Source organism: Ichthyophthirius multifiliis, assembly GCF_000220395.1.
Source record: "Ichthyophthirius multifiliis unplaced genomic scaffold scaff_1120509251317, whole genome shotgun sequence".
NCBI lineage: Eukaryota > Ciliophora > Oligohymenophorea > Hymenostomatida > Ichthyophthirius > Ichthyophthirius multifiliis.
The window spans coordinates 21842-38304 of NW_004085992.1; the positions used below are offsets into that span (position 1 = coordinate 21842).

General features: G+C 15.2%; 5 protein-coding genes across 5 annotated transcripts, besides 37 other annotated features; 2 read left to right on the forward strand and 3 right to left on the reverse strand. All coding sequences in view use genetic code 6, as the record gives it.

The window, feature by feature from the left end:
- Positions 1-511: 511 nt before the first annotated feature.
- Positions 512-557: a microsatellite.
- Positions 558-873: 316 nt separating this feature from the next.
- Positions 874-930: a microsatellite.
- Positions 929-1738, forward strand: IMG5_180490 (Ras family protein, putative; the record flags this gene model as incomplete). The annotated part of the gene is made up of 4 exons (XM_004027545.1): positions 929-1057; positions 1103-1262; positions 1309-1417; positions 1483-1738. 4 exons carry the CDS (start codon positions 929-931, stop codon positions 1736-1738), a joined length of 654 nt encoding a protein of 217 aa, XP_004027594.1.
- Positions 1739-2966: 1228 nt separating this feature from the next.
- Positions 2967-3016: a microsatellite.
- A 19-nt stretch (positions 3017-3035) lies between these two features.
- Positions 3036-3085: a microsatellite.
- Positions 3069-4594, reverse strand: IMG5_180500 (hypothetical protein; the record flags this gene model as incomplete). Its single annotated transcript, XM_004027546.1, has 4 exons — positions 4537-4594; positions 3723-4477; positions 3404-3638; positions 3069-3202 (listed from the first exon to the last, which is right to left on the reverse strand). Exons 2-4 carry the CDS (start codon positions 4329-4331, stop codon positions 3069-3071), a joined length of 978 nt encoding a protein of 325 aa, XP_004027595.1. The 5' UTR covers positions 4332-4477; positions 4537-4594.
- Positions 3661-3710: a microsatellite.
- Positions 4492-4526: a microsatellite.
- A 194-nt stretch (positions 4595-4788) lies between the features above and the next one.
- Positions 4789-4822: a microsatellite.
- A 339-nt stretch (positions 4823-5161) lies between these two features.
- Positions 5162-5219: a microsatellite.
- Positions 5220-5388: 169 nt separating this feature from the next.
- Positions 5389-5449: a microsatellite.
- Positions 5450-5508: 59 nt separating this feature from the next.
- IMG5_180510 (hypothetical protein) lies at positions 5509-6414 on the forward strand (the record flags this gene model as incomplete). Its single annotated transcript, XM_004027547.1, has 3 exons — positions 5509-5880; positions 5940-6291; positions 6389-6414. 3 exons carry the CDS (start codon positions 5509-5511, stop codon positions 6412-6414), a joined length of 750 nt encoding a protein of 249 aa, XP_004027596.1.
- Positions 5886-5924: a microsatellite.
- Positions 6347-6377: a microsatellite.
- Positions 6415-6493: 79 nt separating the features above from the next.
- Positions 6494-6534: a microsatellite.
- Positions 6494-6536: a microsatellite.
- Positions 6495-6536: a microsatellite.
- An 82-nt stretch (positions 6537-6618) lies between these two features.
- Positions 6619-6658: a microsatellite.
- A 243-nt stretch (positions 6659-6901) lies between these two features.
- Positions 6902-6942: a microsatellite.
- Positions 6909-6987: a microsatellite.
- A 125-nt stretch (positions 6988-7112) lies between these two features.
- Positions 7113-7732, reverse strand: IMG5_180520 (hypothetical protein; the record flags this gene model as incomplete). The annotated part of the gene is made up of 2 exons (XM_004027548.1): positions 7113-7329; positions 7392-7732. The coding sequence occupies 2 exons, from the start codon at positions 7730-7732 to the stop codon at positions 7113-7115; spliced, it is 558 nt and encodes a 185-aa protein (XP_004027597.1).
- Positions 7733-8235: 503 nt separating this feature from the next.
- Positions 8236-8281: a microsatellite.
- Positions 8282-8484: 203 nt separating this feature from the next.
- Positions 8485-8520: a microsatellite.
- Positions 8521-8956: 436 nt separating this feature from the next.
- Positions 8957-9025: a microsatellite.
- A 726-nt stretch (positions 9026-9751) lies between these two features.
- Positions 9752-9799: a microsatellite.
- A 49-nt stretch (positions 9800-9848) lies between these two features.
- Positions 9849-9889: a microsatellite.
- Positions 9890-10403: 514 nt separating this feature from the next.
- Positions 10404-10458: a microsatellite.
- Positions 10405-10450: a microsatellite.
- Positions 10459-12070: 1612 nt separating the features above from the next.
- Positions 12071-12109: a microsatellite.
- A 365-nt stretch (positions 12110-12474) lies between these two features.
- Positions 12475-12531: a microsatellite.
- A 328-nt stretch (positions 12532-12859) lies between these two features.
- Positions 12860-12960: a microsatellite.
- Positions 12863-12944: a microsatellite.
- Positions 12863-12960: a microsatellite.
- Positions 12873-12954: a microsatellite.
- Positions 12881-12944: a microsatellite.
- Positions 12915-12965: a microsatellite.
- A 270-nt stretch (positions 12966-13235) lies between these two features.
- Positions 13236-13294: a microsatellite.
- Positions 13254-13296: a microsatellite.
- A 279-nt stretch (positions 13297-13575) lies between these two features.
- Positions 13576-13646: a microsatellite.
- Positions 13647-13829: 183 nt separating this feature from the next.
- Positions 13830-14774, reverse strand: IMG5_180530 (MORN repeat protein; the record flags this gene model as incomplete). The annotated part of the gene is made up of 1 exon (XM_004027549.1): positions 13830-14774. The coding sequence occupies one exon, from the start codon at positions 14772-14774 to the stop codon at positions 13830-13832; it is 945 nt and encodes a 314-aa protein (XP_004027598.1).
- A 282-nt stretch (positions 14775-15056) lies between these two features.
- Positions 15057-15112: a microsatellite.
- Positions 15113-15957: 845 nt separating this feature from the next.
- Positions 15958-15998: a microsatellite.
- The last annotated feature ends 465 nt before the right edge of the window (positions 15999-16463 follow it).

Here is a 16463-nt window from a genome sequence, read left to right on the forward strand (position 1 = left end):
TAAAATATACTTTCTTGTTCCTTTTTCAAATATTTTTGAAAAATTTCTTGTTAAAGAAATCCCTTCATAATCAAGCCAAATTTAATCAATATTATTTATATTTTTATGACATTTTTCAATAGGAGATTTAAAAACGAAATCTTTGTTTGTATAATTAATTAAATTTTCCATTTTTTTTGCTGTTTATTCTATACTATTTTATATCATATCTATAAAAGAGCTTATTTTTTTTTCCATTATATCAAAAGTGTTCTCTGTTAATTTATTTACGATTTCAAACGCTGTTAATTTGTTATTTATTTTTAAATTACTGTTTGTTTTTGGATTATTTTTCAGAATTAAATAATCTACTTTAGATAAGGCCTCCTTTTTAATTTTTCTAAATTCTATATGAATTAATTTAATTAATCTTCTAACATTTCGCATTCATATCTATTTCATAAATTTATTATGGACTTTATTATATAACTAATCTGATTTATCTTCATATACTTTTAATATTTATTAACGCATTTTTTTTTAATTTATTTTTGTAATTTTTTTGTTTATTTTTTTTTTTAAAAAAAGTCAAATAGTTAAATTTTAATAAATAATATATAAATAAAATAAAGTTTTTCTAAATCTTTATATTTTAAAAATGCATTTACTTATATTAGTTTTATTAATTTGAATATTTTTTTTCTAAAAGAAGATAATAAAGTATATTTATTAAATATAATAAACTAATTTTTTTATATAATTTTTAAAAAAATATATAAAATTAATAATACCTCCTTTTTTTTTTTTCTAAAAATTTTAATTAAATTATTAAAAAAAATACTTTTTTTTAGACACTAATTAAATCAAATAAAAAGTATAATTTTTTATTATTAAATAAATAAATAAATTAAAAATACTTATAAAAAATAAAATAAAAACAATATAATAAATGTAATAAAGTGCAATAGCAGGTCCTGCAGTAATGAAATATAAAATAGTATTTTTAGGTGATTAATCAGTTGGAAAAACATCAATAATAAATCGTTTTATATACGATAATTTTACAGGAAGTGAATAGGTTTTAATTTTAATAATAAAAAAAAATAAAAAAATAAAAAAAAAGCCAACAGTCGGAATAGATTTTATATGTAAAACAATATAATTAGATAATAAAACATTAAGACTATAATTATGGGATACTGCCGGATAAGAACGTTTTAAAAGTTTGATTCCAAGTTATATTAGAGATTCTAATGCAGCAATAATAGTATATGATGTTACAAGTTTTTATTTATTATTTTTAATTTTTTTTAAAAAAAAAATAAAAAGATTAATCTTCATTTAATAATTTAAGTAAATGGATAGAAGAAGTTAAAGAAGAAAGAGGAAATGATGCTTTAATTTTTGTTTTAGGAAATAAATCAGATTTAGAAGATACGTTAACAATATTTTATTTTAATAAATTAAAGTAATATAATTTTTTTTTTTTTTTTTTTTTTTTAGAAAAAATTAATAAGAAGAGTTTAATTAAAGTTTAAAATAATTCAATTTAAGTGTTTAAAAAGTTTCAGCAAAGTCAGGTAATAATATAGGAAATTTTTTTAAATAATTAGCTGAAGCACTAAGTGGAGGTTAATAAATTGATAATAAGGGTGGATAAAAAATATAATAAAATTAAGGATAATAATAAAATATATAATTATAATCAAAAGAATAATAAGAAAAAGATAATTTAGATAAAAAAAAGGGATGTTGTTGAAAAAAAAATTCTTTTATAATTTTGAGACAAATTTGTTTAAATATTTAATGATAAATTAAAAAAAAAAAAAAATATAAAAATATTTATATTAATAAAAAAAATATATTTATATGTTTATATATTAATATTATTAATATATATATATATATAAATAATTTTCTCTGTTCTTTAATTTTAGCCTATAATTGTATATTATCTAAATGAATAAAAGTTGTTTTTAAATTTACTAATATATAAATAACCTGAAAATTTTAACATATAATTAATATTAAAGCTATAATTTTATATTTAACATATTTTTTATTTTTTTTATATAAATTTTTAGAATTTTCTATTTCTATAATTTTTATTCTTTTATTATACTTTATTATTTTTGATATAAAATTTCTGATCTCGAAATTTTTTTTTTTGAACATAGTCTATTTTATATAAGAAGCATAACATATATCAGAAAAACTAATATTAATATGAAATAAATTATAATTAAATTACAATTATCAAAAATATATCTTCTATAACGCCATTTAAGTATAAACTAAATTTTAAATTTAATTTTCCTTCATATTCGAAAAATACAAATAAAACTTTTAAATACACTTCAAAGATTAATACTTCATCCAAATAAACACAAAAATGTCTTTTAAAGAATTATTGCTAAAAAAAATGTTCTATGGCTACAAAAATATAACAAAGTAATCATCATGTGTATAAATAATACCCCAGTATCATTTTAGAAATAAAAATATCTAATAAAATTTGAAATATATTTAAATATTATATGGCAATTTTTTAAGTACTATAAATTCGCCTTAATAAAAGCTCTTTATAAAATAAGAGAATATTCTTTATGAAAAAAAACAAGAATTCATCGAAAAAATCCCTTATAAATACTTGATTATAGACGATGATATAAATGGCAATTTAAATCAAAAAGAATCTTATATAGGAGAGTTATAAAAAAAAAATACTGGTATAGATTTAATTGTTAATGATATAATTTATACTTATAATATTAAAAAAAATTCTGTTTATTTTGGATATTTTAGGATGGAAAAAATTTTATATTTTTTTGAACTTTTTTTGGATTTTTTTTTTATAATTTTTTAATAATTCAGGTTTTTATGACTTTTTTATAATGTTAAGTTTCGTTATAATTTTTACTATATTAATGTATGTGCGTGATTTAATACACTTTTTGAACATTTTTTAATATCTATGTTCGATTAGATTATATAATTAATTGATAATTTTATATAATAATAATAATTTTCATAATTATTATGAAATATATATACATATATATATATTTTTATTTTTAATATAAGTTTTTTCATTTTTATTATATATCTTCTTCTTCTAGTGGTAATAAATAATCCCAAAATTCATCTTCTGTTAATAAAGGTATTTTTCCTAATTCTAAATTATCCATTACATTTTTATAACTTTTATGTCCAACTAATGCACCTATAAATTTAATAATAAAATAAATAAATGTATTATTTAATGATATTGCTTTTTATATATTCAGATATATGTTTTATAATAAATAAAATATAATAAAATGTCAATAGAAAATATGTAATTAAATACATTTTCATTATATTATATTTTTTAAAAAGGAAGTAAAAATATAAAAAAAAAGTGAAAAAGATATATATAAATTACTGCATATAGAAGTGGATGGTATTGATCTAATTAATTATAAATGCCTAGTGGCATTACTTTTACATTATTTAAAGATATCTCCTTATAAGGGAGATTAAAATAGTTTGCCACCCATCAAAGTCGAACTTACAATAACATTAATTTCTAATTCTCTAGCAACTCTTAATAATTGTAAATCTTAATTTTAAAATTTCTACCATTTCTCAGAAAAACATTCAGCCATCATAATATTAATCTAAAAAAAGTATGATCATTAAATATAAATATAAATATTATATATATATATATATTATGTATTTTTATATATATTTTAATATACAGGTAATTATATAAATTTAAATCCGTTATTTTTTCCTCCAATTTTTTCAGCTAATTATACTACTTTTTCTAAGCTTAAATGAATTTTTTCTTCGTTTGGAGGAGATCTAAAAGCCAACCAAGTTGCTATTCCGTAATTTTTTATTTTTTTTAACTATATTTATCTTTCTAAAAACTCAAAAGCTTATTGTAATTTTTTCCAATATACCTTTTCGCCTAAAACAGGCATTTGTACTTCAGAAGTATTATGTAAATAATATAAATCTAGACATTCAACTCCTAAATTATCTAAACTTTTTTCTAAAACTTCCTCTAAATAATTTGGATGCATACAATGGCAATTTCCAACAATATCATCTTATTTTATTTTTCCTTTATTTATTAGTTCATTTACTAATACTTAACTAGGAATTCCCTAATCAGCATCTTCTGGTAAAAAACCGCCTTTTGAGCATAAAAAATACTCATCTCTGCCTATTTTTTCGACGTTATGTAAATACTATAAAGCCGCTCCTATACTTCTTTCAGATTTTTAATATCTGTAATTTATTGCAGTATCAATTACATTTATACTACCTGATTTTAAACTATTAATTAATGCATTAAACATCTATTTTTATATATATATATAAATATACTATAAAAAAATAACTTTAATATCATCTTCTTATTCTGGTATTCCTTAATAAGAACCAAATCCTATGCTTGTTAAAGTTAAATCAGATTTAAATGGAATTTTATAATTTTTAGGATGTACTTTTAGTAAAAATTATATATATATATATATATATATATATATATATATGTGTTTTAACTATTTTAAGAAATATGATTATTTTTATAATTTTATGTTCCTTATTATGTAGAATAACCTTAAAGTTTAATTAGTTATTTTATTTTATATAAATTTAAAAATTAATCCTTTAACTCAATTGTGTATTTATCTTAAAGGAAACTATTTTCTTTTGTCGAAAATTTATTTATGTTTTTTTTTATTATATTACTTATCATTTTTTTTTTTTTTTTTTTTTTCGAATACATATATCTATATATATACTACTTTTATTTTTTTTTATAAATTAAAATTTTATTATAATTAAATAAATTTATTGATTTTTTTTTTTTTTAAATAAATAATATGGAAGAATATAGGTAATAAATGTCAATAAAAAATTAGAGAGGAGATTCTACGTTTTAAATGAAGTATTTTTTTAAAAATAAAATGTAGTGTTTAATTATAAATAAAAAGAAATAAGTCATCAACTAGAATTAATTAATAAAATAATTAAATACAGTAAGAGCATAATAATTATACATCCCAACTATAGGAATAATAAAACATATAAGCATTAAATATAGAACATTTAAGCTAAAATGAATAAATATAACAATAAAATAGTTCTGCTTATTTATAAAATAATTAAGAAAGTATATTTTATTTATATATATATATATAGATATATATATATATATATATATATATATATATATATATATAAAGATGTAGAAATTAAATAATTAGTAGATAATGTTGATATTGAATAATAAAACAAATATACAAAAAAATTTGAATTTTTATGGAAAAAAAGTCATATATTTAAAGCTTTTTCAATAACAAATTATATACTTTTATTAATAATTGTTATATATATAATTTTATCAAAGTGAAAAAAAACAAAACATAAAATAAAAAAAAATATTTAAAAAAAAAATAAAAATAAAATAAAATTTAAATTATTATTTTATTTAAAATTTAAAAAATATTAATAAAAAAAAATGTCATTTAGATGTAAAAATAATAAAAATATTTTTTATTTTTTTTTAAAAAAAAAAAACAAAACAAAAAAGCATCGCCAAATAACGATAGAATATAAAAAATAAGCGAAAAGTTAAATTATATCCAAAGTAATGTTTATGAAAAAGGAAAAACTTAAAAAATTGATTTTACTGAAGAAAAAGCAAATGACTTGGAAGAACAAATAAACGAATATGAAGAAAAACTAGAAAAGAAGATAAAAACCATAAAAGATACAATATAATAATTATCCAAATTTATATAAGAAGATAGATTTTTGAGAGATTCTCAATTTGAAAAAAAATAAAAAGACATATATGTTTTAGATTAGAAATTATCATAATTATTAGAGAATGAAATAATAGTAAAATAAAAATGTTATATATATAAATATTTATATAAAAATATAATAAATAATTATAGGCTAGAAAAGATGGTGAAAATAAAATATTTAGAATAATTGATGATAAAGTTAATTTAATAAAAGATGAAATTTTAAATGAAAATAAAATTAGAAGTGACACAATAGAAGAATTACATTAAAAGTTAGAAAATGAATTACCGAAATTAAGTAATGATATAAATAATGAAAAAAACGAAAGAGAAGAAATGGATTAAAATATAATGAAAAAAACAACTGAAGAATTATTAAAATTAAATAATATAATATAATAAGAAAAGAAAGAAAGGGATGATAGTGAATAGTCAATTTTTAGTATGTTAAAAGAAGTTGTAAATAGAATTAAAAATGAAATTGAAACAGAAAAAAAAATAGGTATTTTTATTAAAATAAATTATATCTATAAATAAATTAATATTAAAATATTAAAATATAATATATATATATATATATATATATATTTTTATTAAAGGGAAAATACAGAATAAGCTTTATTGAATTTACTAGAAGACACTTGTGAAAAATTAAACGCTGCCTCTTTGGCTTGATTTATTTTTGAAAAATAATTTTATAATCATTTTTATTTTTTATTTTTTTTTTATTTTTTTTTTATTTTTTTTAACATATATTGATATATTATTTAGCACTTAATATTTTTATTTTTAAATAAAATGCATCAATCAAATAGAAAATAAAAATTAAATATAATATATATTATAATTTATATATTATATATTATATAAATTTTATTTTTTAAACACAAATAAATATTTTTAATTTTTCTAATAAAATATTATATATAATATTTTTACTATTAAAGTTATAAGTTAAAAAAATGTTTTTTTTAATAATATTCATTAAATTTGAATAAAAATAAAATGAAAAACTATAAATAATTATCAGATTATTATTAATTTAAATATATTAAAAATTTGCTTAAATAAAATTCATTTAAATATTAAAATTATTTATATTTTTTTTTTAATTTAAATAAAATAAAAATATTTTAAATTAATAATAAAAATAACAATAAAATGTCTTTTATATTAAAAATAATAACAAAATAAAAATAGACGTTATAATTTTAATATATTAAAAAAAAACTATAATAAAGGTAATAAAATAAGAATATATATTTATTTATATGTTAATATATATATTGCTTATATATCAAAATTATTCAAAAATAAAAAAAATCATTCACTTATTTATTAAGATTCAAGTAATTTTTCACGATATTTATAAAAAATAGAGGGATGAATATGTAATCTAAAGTTTATTAATTATAAAAAATCTCTCTCCAACTAATTAATTTCTTAAATTGAAATTCCCCCAACTTTCCCATAATACTCATTATTATAATATCTATCATCATAAAATTTAATAGAAAGCATAATTGATGTTATTAAAACTCTTTTTTTTAAATTAAAATGTTTTTAATCATACAAAATATATATAAATATATATATATATACCTATGAATATTATAACTGTTTAATAAAAAATTTTTATGTCTTTCAGTCAACCTATCTATATATATTAATGCAAGAATAAAACTTTCTTATGCACAATTTGAACATTTATGTATTCTTAACAAATAATCTTTTATAGAAATATTGGGAATGCTTTTCCCATGGAAATTTGATATGAATTCGATTGGTAATTTATCGTATTATTATATAATTTCAGTTAATATATTTGCTATAATTTCTATTAAGTCATTATCTTCTATAATTTACTTTCCATTTACTTCATAAATTTATTTGTATTATATTCTTTCGTTTTGGACCTTTATATTATCTAATTCTAAATTCATTTTATATTTTTATGAAATAAAATAATGTTTATTAATATATATAAATTTTATTAATAATTTTTATTTTTTATTTTTTCGTTTAAATAAGTAATTTATTTCGAGCTTTATATATTTTTTAATTTTTTATATTTAAATATATAATTATTATATTATTAATAAATATTTAATATTTTTCATAATTTAATATAATATTAATATATATTAATTAAAAAAAAAATTAATCATTAATATATTTTTTTTTTTATCATACAAATACTGATAATTTCTTTTTTTATAAAAAATAATAAATAAATATATAATTTAAAATAAAAAAGAAAAAAATAATATATATATACTTGAATTTTATAAATAGTTTAATATTTTTTTATTTTTTAAAAAATAATTAAAATAAAAATTACTTTTACTTATTAATAAATTTGTCTAATATATTTTAATAATATATATATAAAATATATAAAGATAACAATATACATATTTATACTTATTTTATATATATATTATATAAAAAACATTTAATTAAAAAAGAAAAAATATGTAAAAAAAAGAAAATTATCATAATTTAGTAGAAATTTAAACTTAAATAAATGATCAAATATCAAATTCAAATAAATAATTAATAAAGTTATTTAAAATAATTAACAATATATTTTATTTTAGATTTAAAATTTATTATAAATAGTATTCCCAGTTTCATTTAAAAACTTTGTAATTGTTTTAAAAACTAATAAATGTAAAAAATAATTATTTTCCATAAAAATACAAAATAAAAAAATACAAAATAAAAAAATGAATACAATATTTTTCTCAAATTAAATAAAGTTTTCCTTCAAATTAAGTTATAAGTGAATTTATTGAAGGAATCTAATAAAATCCAATAAAATTACCAGAAAAAAGTGATTAAAAAAAACATTGGTGTTAGATTTAGACTAAACCATAATTATATCCTCATATAATAAATTTAAAAATTATGATCTGAGCATTAATGTATACTGAAAAAAATAAAAAACCCCAAATATAAATATATAAAAATAAAATAAAAAATATATACATTATTATTGATTTTAAATAATAAATAAAAAATAAAAATAATAAAGGTTAAACTAAAAAACAAGAATCAAAAAACTATATGGATAAAATATAGACCTGGTATATACTAATTATTATAAGAATTAAAGGATTTATATGAAATAATTATATTTACGAATAGTGTTAGAGAAGTATTAAATATATAAATATATATATATATATATATATATATATATATATATATATATATATATATATATATATATAATAAATCTAATAAAAGTATGCAGATATAATATTAGATAATATAGATAAAGAAAAATTCATATCTTTTCGATTATTTAGAGAAAATTGTACATTTTAAAATACTGGTCAAATAAAAAAAGACATATATACTCTAAATAGAAAACCATAGGATATAATAATAATAAGTGTAAGAAAAATACTAAAAAAACAATATTTTGTTTGTTTATATATATAAAATTAATAATAGAATTAAAATAGTAACTTTATAAATTGTGAATAAAACGAGATAAAACTAGAAACCTTTACTATAAAAAATAGTAATTAGGATATCGAATTAAAAAATATAATTGCTTTTTTGTAATTTTTGAGTACTTTTAAAGACGTTCGAAATGTAAATGTGAATTATTAGAAATTTTGTACCGATAAACCTATAGAATATTTAATTACTAACAATTCGAAAAATATATATAATGATAGATTATCTACAGAAAAAACAGAGAGTAAAATCGAATAAATAGAAATGAAATTTATTGATAACTCAAAATCTTCACATGGGTAAACAATAAAAATAGAAAATAATGAATAATAAAAAAATACTTAACCTTCTAATAAAGTTCATTTCGAAGATGATATTGATACTGCTATTAAAATATAAGAAAAAATTAATCAAAAAGAAAGTAAATAAAAAACTAATTTGGAACTTGAAAATATTAAAAAATAAGTTTATGATACAATTATTTTCTAATTTAATAATAAAAATAATAATAATCATAATAATAAAAATAATATTAATAAATGGCATGAATAAAATTTACTTGAATCTAAAAATAGTTAAAATACATATAATACTTAAGAGATTACTTAAAATACTTAAGAGATTTCTTATAGTAATATATCTAAAAATACTCTATATCATTCAAATAATAATAAAGAACTAAGTAAACATTATGAGAAACTTATATAAAATAAATTTAGAAGAATTAGTTAAAATTAAAAAAAAAAGAATTTAATTTTATACCTAAAGTGAGTAAATAAATACTAATAATTTTGAATTATTTAGAAAAGATTGATATTAAATTATTTATATTAGATTTTTTTAAAAATAAATATTATAAAATAGGCATAATAATGTATTTTAAAAATATAAAATGTAATTATTAGGCAATAAATTTAATATTAATATATTATAGAAAAAAAAAAAAAAAAAATAAAATAAAATATAATTATTTTTTATATATAAAGTAAACATTTTATAAAAAAATAAATAATATATTAATAAAAAATAATTGTTTTTTTTGTTTTGTTTTGTTTTTTTTTTTTAAAAGAAACAAAAAATAATAATTAAATATATATTCATAAAACATTTAATATATATAAGTGTATTTATCGTTTAATTTAAATATATAATATTTTATATAGTTATTTATATATATTATGTTATATATTTATCTTATTAATTCGTTATTACAAAGAGGGACAAAAAAGCTAATATATTTTTAAATGAAGTGAATTCTTTAAATAAATAAAATAAAAATAAAAAAAAAAAAATTATTATTATTTCCGCCCTAATAATAAAAATAAATCTTCATTACATAAGTTATTATTTAAATAAATTCATATTACTATTTACATATTAAAAATTATTAGTAAAATTATTAAAGGAAATATTATTAATATTATGATTAAAAAATTTATTAATTTTTTATTAATTTTAACTTACTGGAATAACCTATAGATCAACCGCTTTTATTGATTTATCATATTTTCCTATATAATTTAAACAACTGAATTAAAATTTAATTTAATTTCCTTATTTTGAGCTTTTTAAAAATTCTTTTGTAATTCCAGCTTTTTGTAAATCATCATAGTGTACAAAAATATTAGTATTATCATTTTCCATTACAATAAATCCATAATTTTTATTCTCATCGAAAAATTTCAAAGTTCCAGTATACTTCTGATTTGAAATTTCAAGTTATTATTATTAAAATTAATTTAAATTAGGAGTTGAATGTTATTGTTTTAAAGAATGATAATTCTATTAGTTATTTTCAAGTTTATTTTATTATATATCATCGTTATTTTATTATATTTATCCTTAATATCCTAACTATTTATTTAAAATTGGGACATTAAATTATTAAAAATTTGGGTTTAATAAATTAATTGCCTATATTTAATTTCCTTACCATTATTATTAAAATTATTAATTTTAAGCATTTAAATTTTAAACATTTTAATTAAATAATTAATTGTTTTCAATAAAACTTTCATTTTATTTATTTAACAATTTCTAAAAATGATAACTATCACTTTTATTATTTACACCACTTTCAAAACTTAAATTAGTATATATATTAGTACTATTATTATTAAAACTTTTACTATCTTAATTCAAACTAAAGTCGATACCTCCAAAAAAGAATTCAGGCAACTCATATTTAAAAGAAGGTTAAAAAGGATTATATATTGGATTTTTAAATGTATCAGAAAGTGATTTTTTATGTTTTCTTTTAATAGAAGGTTATTTTTTTACATGATTAGTAGGTGATTCATTTAATATCTAATTAAAATACATATAAATATATTATTTTATGATTTTAATACTAGATTATTCAAACTTTTTTCTATATTTTCTTATATAGTATCTTCTTCTATTTACAGATAATTTTCACCTATAATCTATTATTTTTTTATTTTTTTTTAAAAAAAATAAATAAATATTACATCGTTTCTAATTTATTCACTAATTATTACTTTTTAATCATCCTTTAAAATCGAATCAAAATGACTACCGTCAGGTTATTAATATAAATTTATAAAACAATTTTAAAATCCGTTATTGATAAAATAAGATGTTAAATATTATTATTCTATATTTATTTAATATACACAAATTTAAGATTTAAAAACTAAAGATGATAATTCTAAGTTAAGCTTTTTATTTTTTTATTAATGTAAAATATAATAATATATTTTACTCTTTCAAAGCATTTTAAACTTGGATTTTAATAAAAATCATTTACATTTTATACATATTTTTCTAATTTTTTTGAAATAGTCTATTTTATAAAATAAGTGATTATTTATAAATTAAATATTATTATTTATATGGATATATAATTAATTTATTTTGTAAATTATATATTATACTTTTTCTTGAATTAAATATTTTAAATGCTCTATACATTTTTTCTATATTTTTTCCTAATGAATTGTGGAATTAAATGTTGATTAAGAAATAGATTTCATTAAATTAAACTATCCCTTAATTTATTAAAAAAAAATTGTTAAAATAAAAATATCATTTACATTAATTTTTTTATTTATTAAAAAATGTAAAAAAAAGTAAATATAAAATTTTAGAATTACATTTTGAATTTTTATTATTTAAAGATTATTATCAGCAAGCACTTATTCTAAAATATTGTTTATATCCATTAAAAAAAAATATTTCTTTTTTATTTTTTTTTATATTTTTGAACTTTATAATTTATTTCTTTATATATTTAATCTTTATATATTTAGATATTTGTTTTTTTAATTATCTTTATAAAATAAAATATAAATATTTTATATTTGTAAAAAGTACAAAATTAAATATATATATATTAAATGAGGAAGTAAATCAAATTTGATTATTATTATAATAATTTTAAAGACATATATAAATTTTATTTTTCTTTTACAATTTTTATTTTTGTTATTATATTTTTTTATAAAAAAAAAAAAAAAAAAAAATATTTAAAATATTTTTTATAGAAATAAATAAAAAATTCATAGTTTAATTAATATAATAATGTTCAGATATAAATAGATTAAAAAATAATTATTTTCATAAAAACAAATATAAAAATAATATAATAAAATATATATTTATATATATATATATAATTTTATATATATATATATATATAATAATTATTATATATATATATATTTAAATATATGATAATTTTTATTTTTATTTTTTTTTAATTTGAATTTTAAATAAAAATATTATTAAGAAATATTTATGTAATTTTTTTTAAATAATATAATTAAATTATAATTTTTTCTAAAAGCTTACTAAATAAATATAAATTTTTTTTTTTATACCTTTTAAAATTAATATATATTTTGTTTTTTTAATACTTATAATTATAAAGTTTAAATAAAATTTTAATTTAATATTCTATTTATTAATTATCATTACTTAATTTTACAAAAATAATATAATAACATTCTATGTTAATTTATTATTAATATAATTTATTTTATATTTATTTTTTATTAATTTTATTTATTATTTTCATGTTTTCATCTTTCTTTTAATCCGCTGTTTTACTTTAATTTATTTTATAAAATTATAATTTTTTTTTTAAAAAAAAAAATCAGTAGGTAGATAAAAATAAAACATTTATTAATTAAATAATTTTAAAATAAAAATTCATATATTATACATATATGTTTTTATAAATATTATAAATAAAATAATTATTTGAACAAATATGGTCTTATAAAAAAAAATTAAAAGTAATTTATATACTTAATTTTATATACTAAATATAACTATATTTTTTCATACAAAAATATATATATATATATATATATATATATATATATTATATATATATATATATATATATATATATATATATATTATTATACTATTCTCATAATTTTTTTTTATTTTTACTATATTTTTTGAAAAAAAATCTCTATAAAATAACAATAAAAATACAGAAATAAATTAGAATATCTATTTTGTTTTTTTATTGATATTTTTAAAAAATTTACATAAAAAATATTATAACTAAAAATAAGTAAAATATATATAAAATAATCATTTATCAATCCATCTAATTTTCTTTCCTTCATTCCATTCTCCATTTCTTTCAATTCCATTAGACCCTTTATATATACCTCTTCCATGTTATTTTCCATTAACCCAATAACCTTTATACTACCTTCCATCAGACCAACTAAATTCTCCAAATCCCCATTTTTTATCATCTTAATATTATCCTTTATAAATTCTCCCATCTTTCCACGTAAAAATTCCATTCCCATGCATTTTATTATCTTTCCAGCTTCCTTCGAATTCCCTTCCATCACTCCAAAAATATTTCCCATTTCCATTAATATTATTATCCTTAAATTCCCCTTCATAAACACTCCCATCTGCCCAAATAAACTTACCCATTCCATGCTTCATTCCCATATAGTAATTTCCCTCATAATAAGCTCCATCTACCCACCTTTCAATTCCAAATCCATGCTATTTGTCTTCTCTCCATTCTCCTTTATATGATGCTCCGTCCCTATGTAAATACACACCTTGTCCATGGGCCTTATCGTTTATCCATTCTCCCTCAAAAACATCACCATCTGCATGAATTAGTCTTCCTGTTCCGTTCGCCATGTCGTTTTTCCAATAACCTTCATATTCAGATCCATCTGACCATATTTATTTCCCTTTCCCATGTCTTTACCTGTACATCCATTAACCTATATAATATACCCCGTTTTCAATCTCAGATGGCCCGTAAAAAGGCAATTTTATTATTTCTTCATTATTTTCATATTCTTCTTATTATTCTTTATATTTAAATTGACCTAACTTTTATATTACCTCACGTGTATATTCATTCGAAAAATCAGGAATATTAACTATTTAAGTCAAATCAGATGGAATATGTATATTTATGGCATCGTTTTAGAATTTAATGGAAAATTTTTATTATTTTTTAAAATTGCTCGAATTTTAATATTTATTTGACTCTTTCATCTTGCTATTTGAAAATGTTTTTTCGGAAACTTGTATATGATTTATAGATTTTTATAAGTCTTATTTTACTTATTGATTTAGGTCTTATTTATTCTTTAAATCTGATTATAAGGTTTTAGGTTAAGGAAAAGTTTGAATATTACTTTCGAAATAATTATTTTCTTTTTGATTTTCTTCTTTTTCTGGGCTAAAATTGCCCTTAAAATGTTTTTTTTTATGTAAATTAGTTTCTGTTGTATATTCAAAGTCTTAATTGTCCTCACATCCACCACAATTTCCCATTTTTTTTTAATTAATTATATTTTATTTATTTATTTGATTTTTTTTAGTTTTTTTGAAATTTAAAGTAAAATTAAAAAAAATTATATTGTTAATATTTTATTTTTTTTTTAAAAAAAAAAAAAATTAACTTATATAGTAAACAATTTTATATAAATTATCTATTTAATTAATTATTTTAATGCATTTATATAACCTTTTAATATTAATTTTTTTTTAAAATAATAAAAATACAATCTTGTTTTTTAATAAAATTGAAATTATAAAAAAACAGTAATTGTTAATAAAAAAGAATAAGATTAGTTACATAAGAGTATAATAATTTATAGAAAACAACTAAATATTATATAAAACTAATTTAATAGCAAAAAGAATTTTAGAATCATTAAAAACACTATTTTTAGACTTTAAAATAGTCTAGATTGTTTTAATGAAATTAATATAGACTAGAGAATAAATTCAAAATATAAACTATTATTTACGATAATTTAATATATAATTTTTGATTTCTAATATTTTTATTTCAAATAACAAGAAACTAATAAATATTAAATATTAATATTCTCATTTGTTTATACACTAGAATATGGATTAGATTTAGGAATTAAATACTACTTTTTTTAATTAAATTAGATTTGCTCATTTTACTAATTAAAATGCTCTCTCCAAAAAAATATACTGTATTTTATTTCTTTATTAATTATTTTATATATTATATATAAAAAAATTTATTATAAAAAATTAATGATTAATCAAATATAAAAGGAGAGGGAAATTAATACTTGTTTTAATTTAAATTAATAAAATTAATGCAATATTAGTTTATTTTTATTTAATTATAATTTTTTTAAAAATGATTACTTAATAATATAGTAATTTACTTAATAAAATACGAATTTGCATTTAAATCAAATAAAACATTAAATAAATAAAATAGAAAATTAATCAAAAATAATATAGTGTTTTTAAAGTTAATAAGCTTGAATAATTTTGAATAAGAATATGATAAATTATATATTAAATATAATGAAATATTTAATAAAAATTAATAAAAAAAAAAATCATAAAAATCAAAAATAATATTATTTATATTGCATAATCAAAATAATATATACATTTGTAATTTTATATTATTACAACATATTGTATTTAGATATAAGAAAAAAAGAAAAAAAAAATTCTTCCTTTTAAAATATTTCATTAGATTTATATAAATTTATAGTTATTTCCTAATTCTTATTATAACTAAAATAAAAAAAATATAAAATAATTTTATGTTTAATTTTTTTACACTTTCAATATTAATACTTAACAAATCTATATCTTAATCAAAACATATTTCATTTTTTCCTTTTGCATAAAGCACTTTTTTTTTTTATAAGAAAAAATTATATTATTTAAAATTAAAAA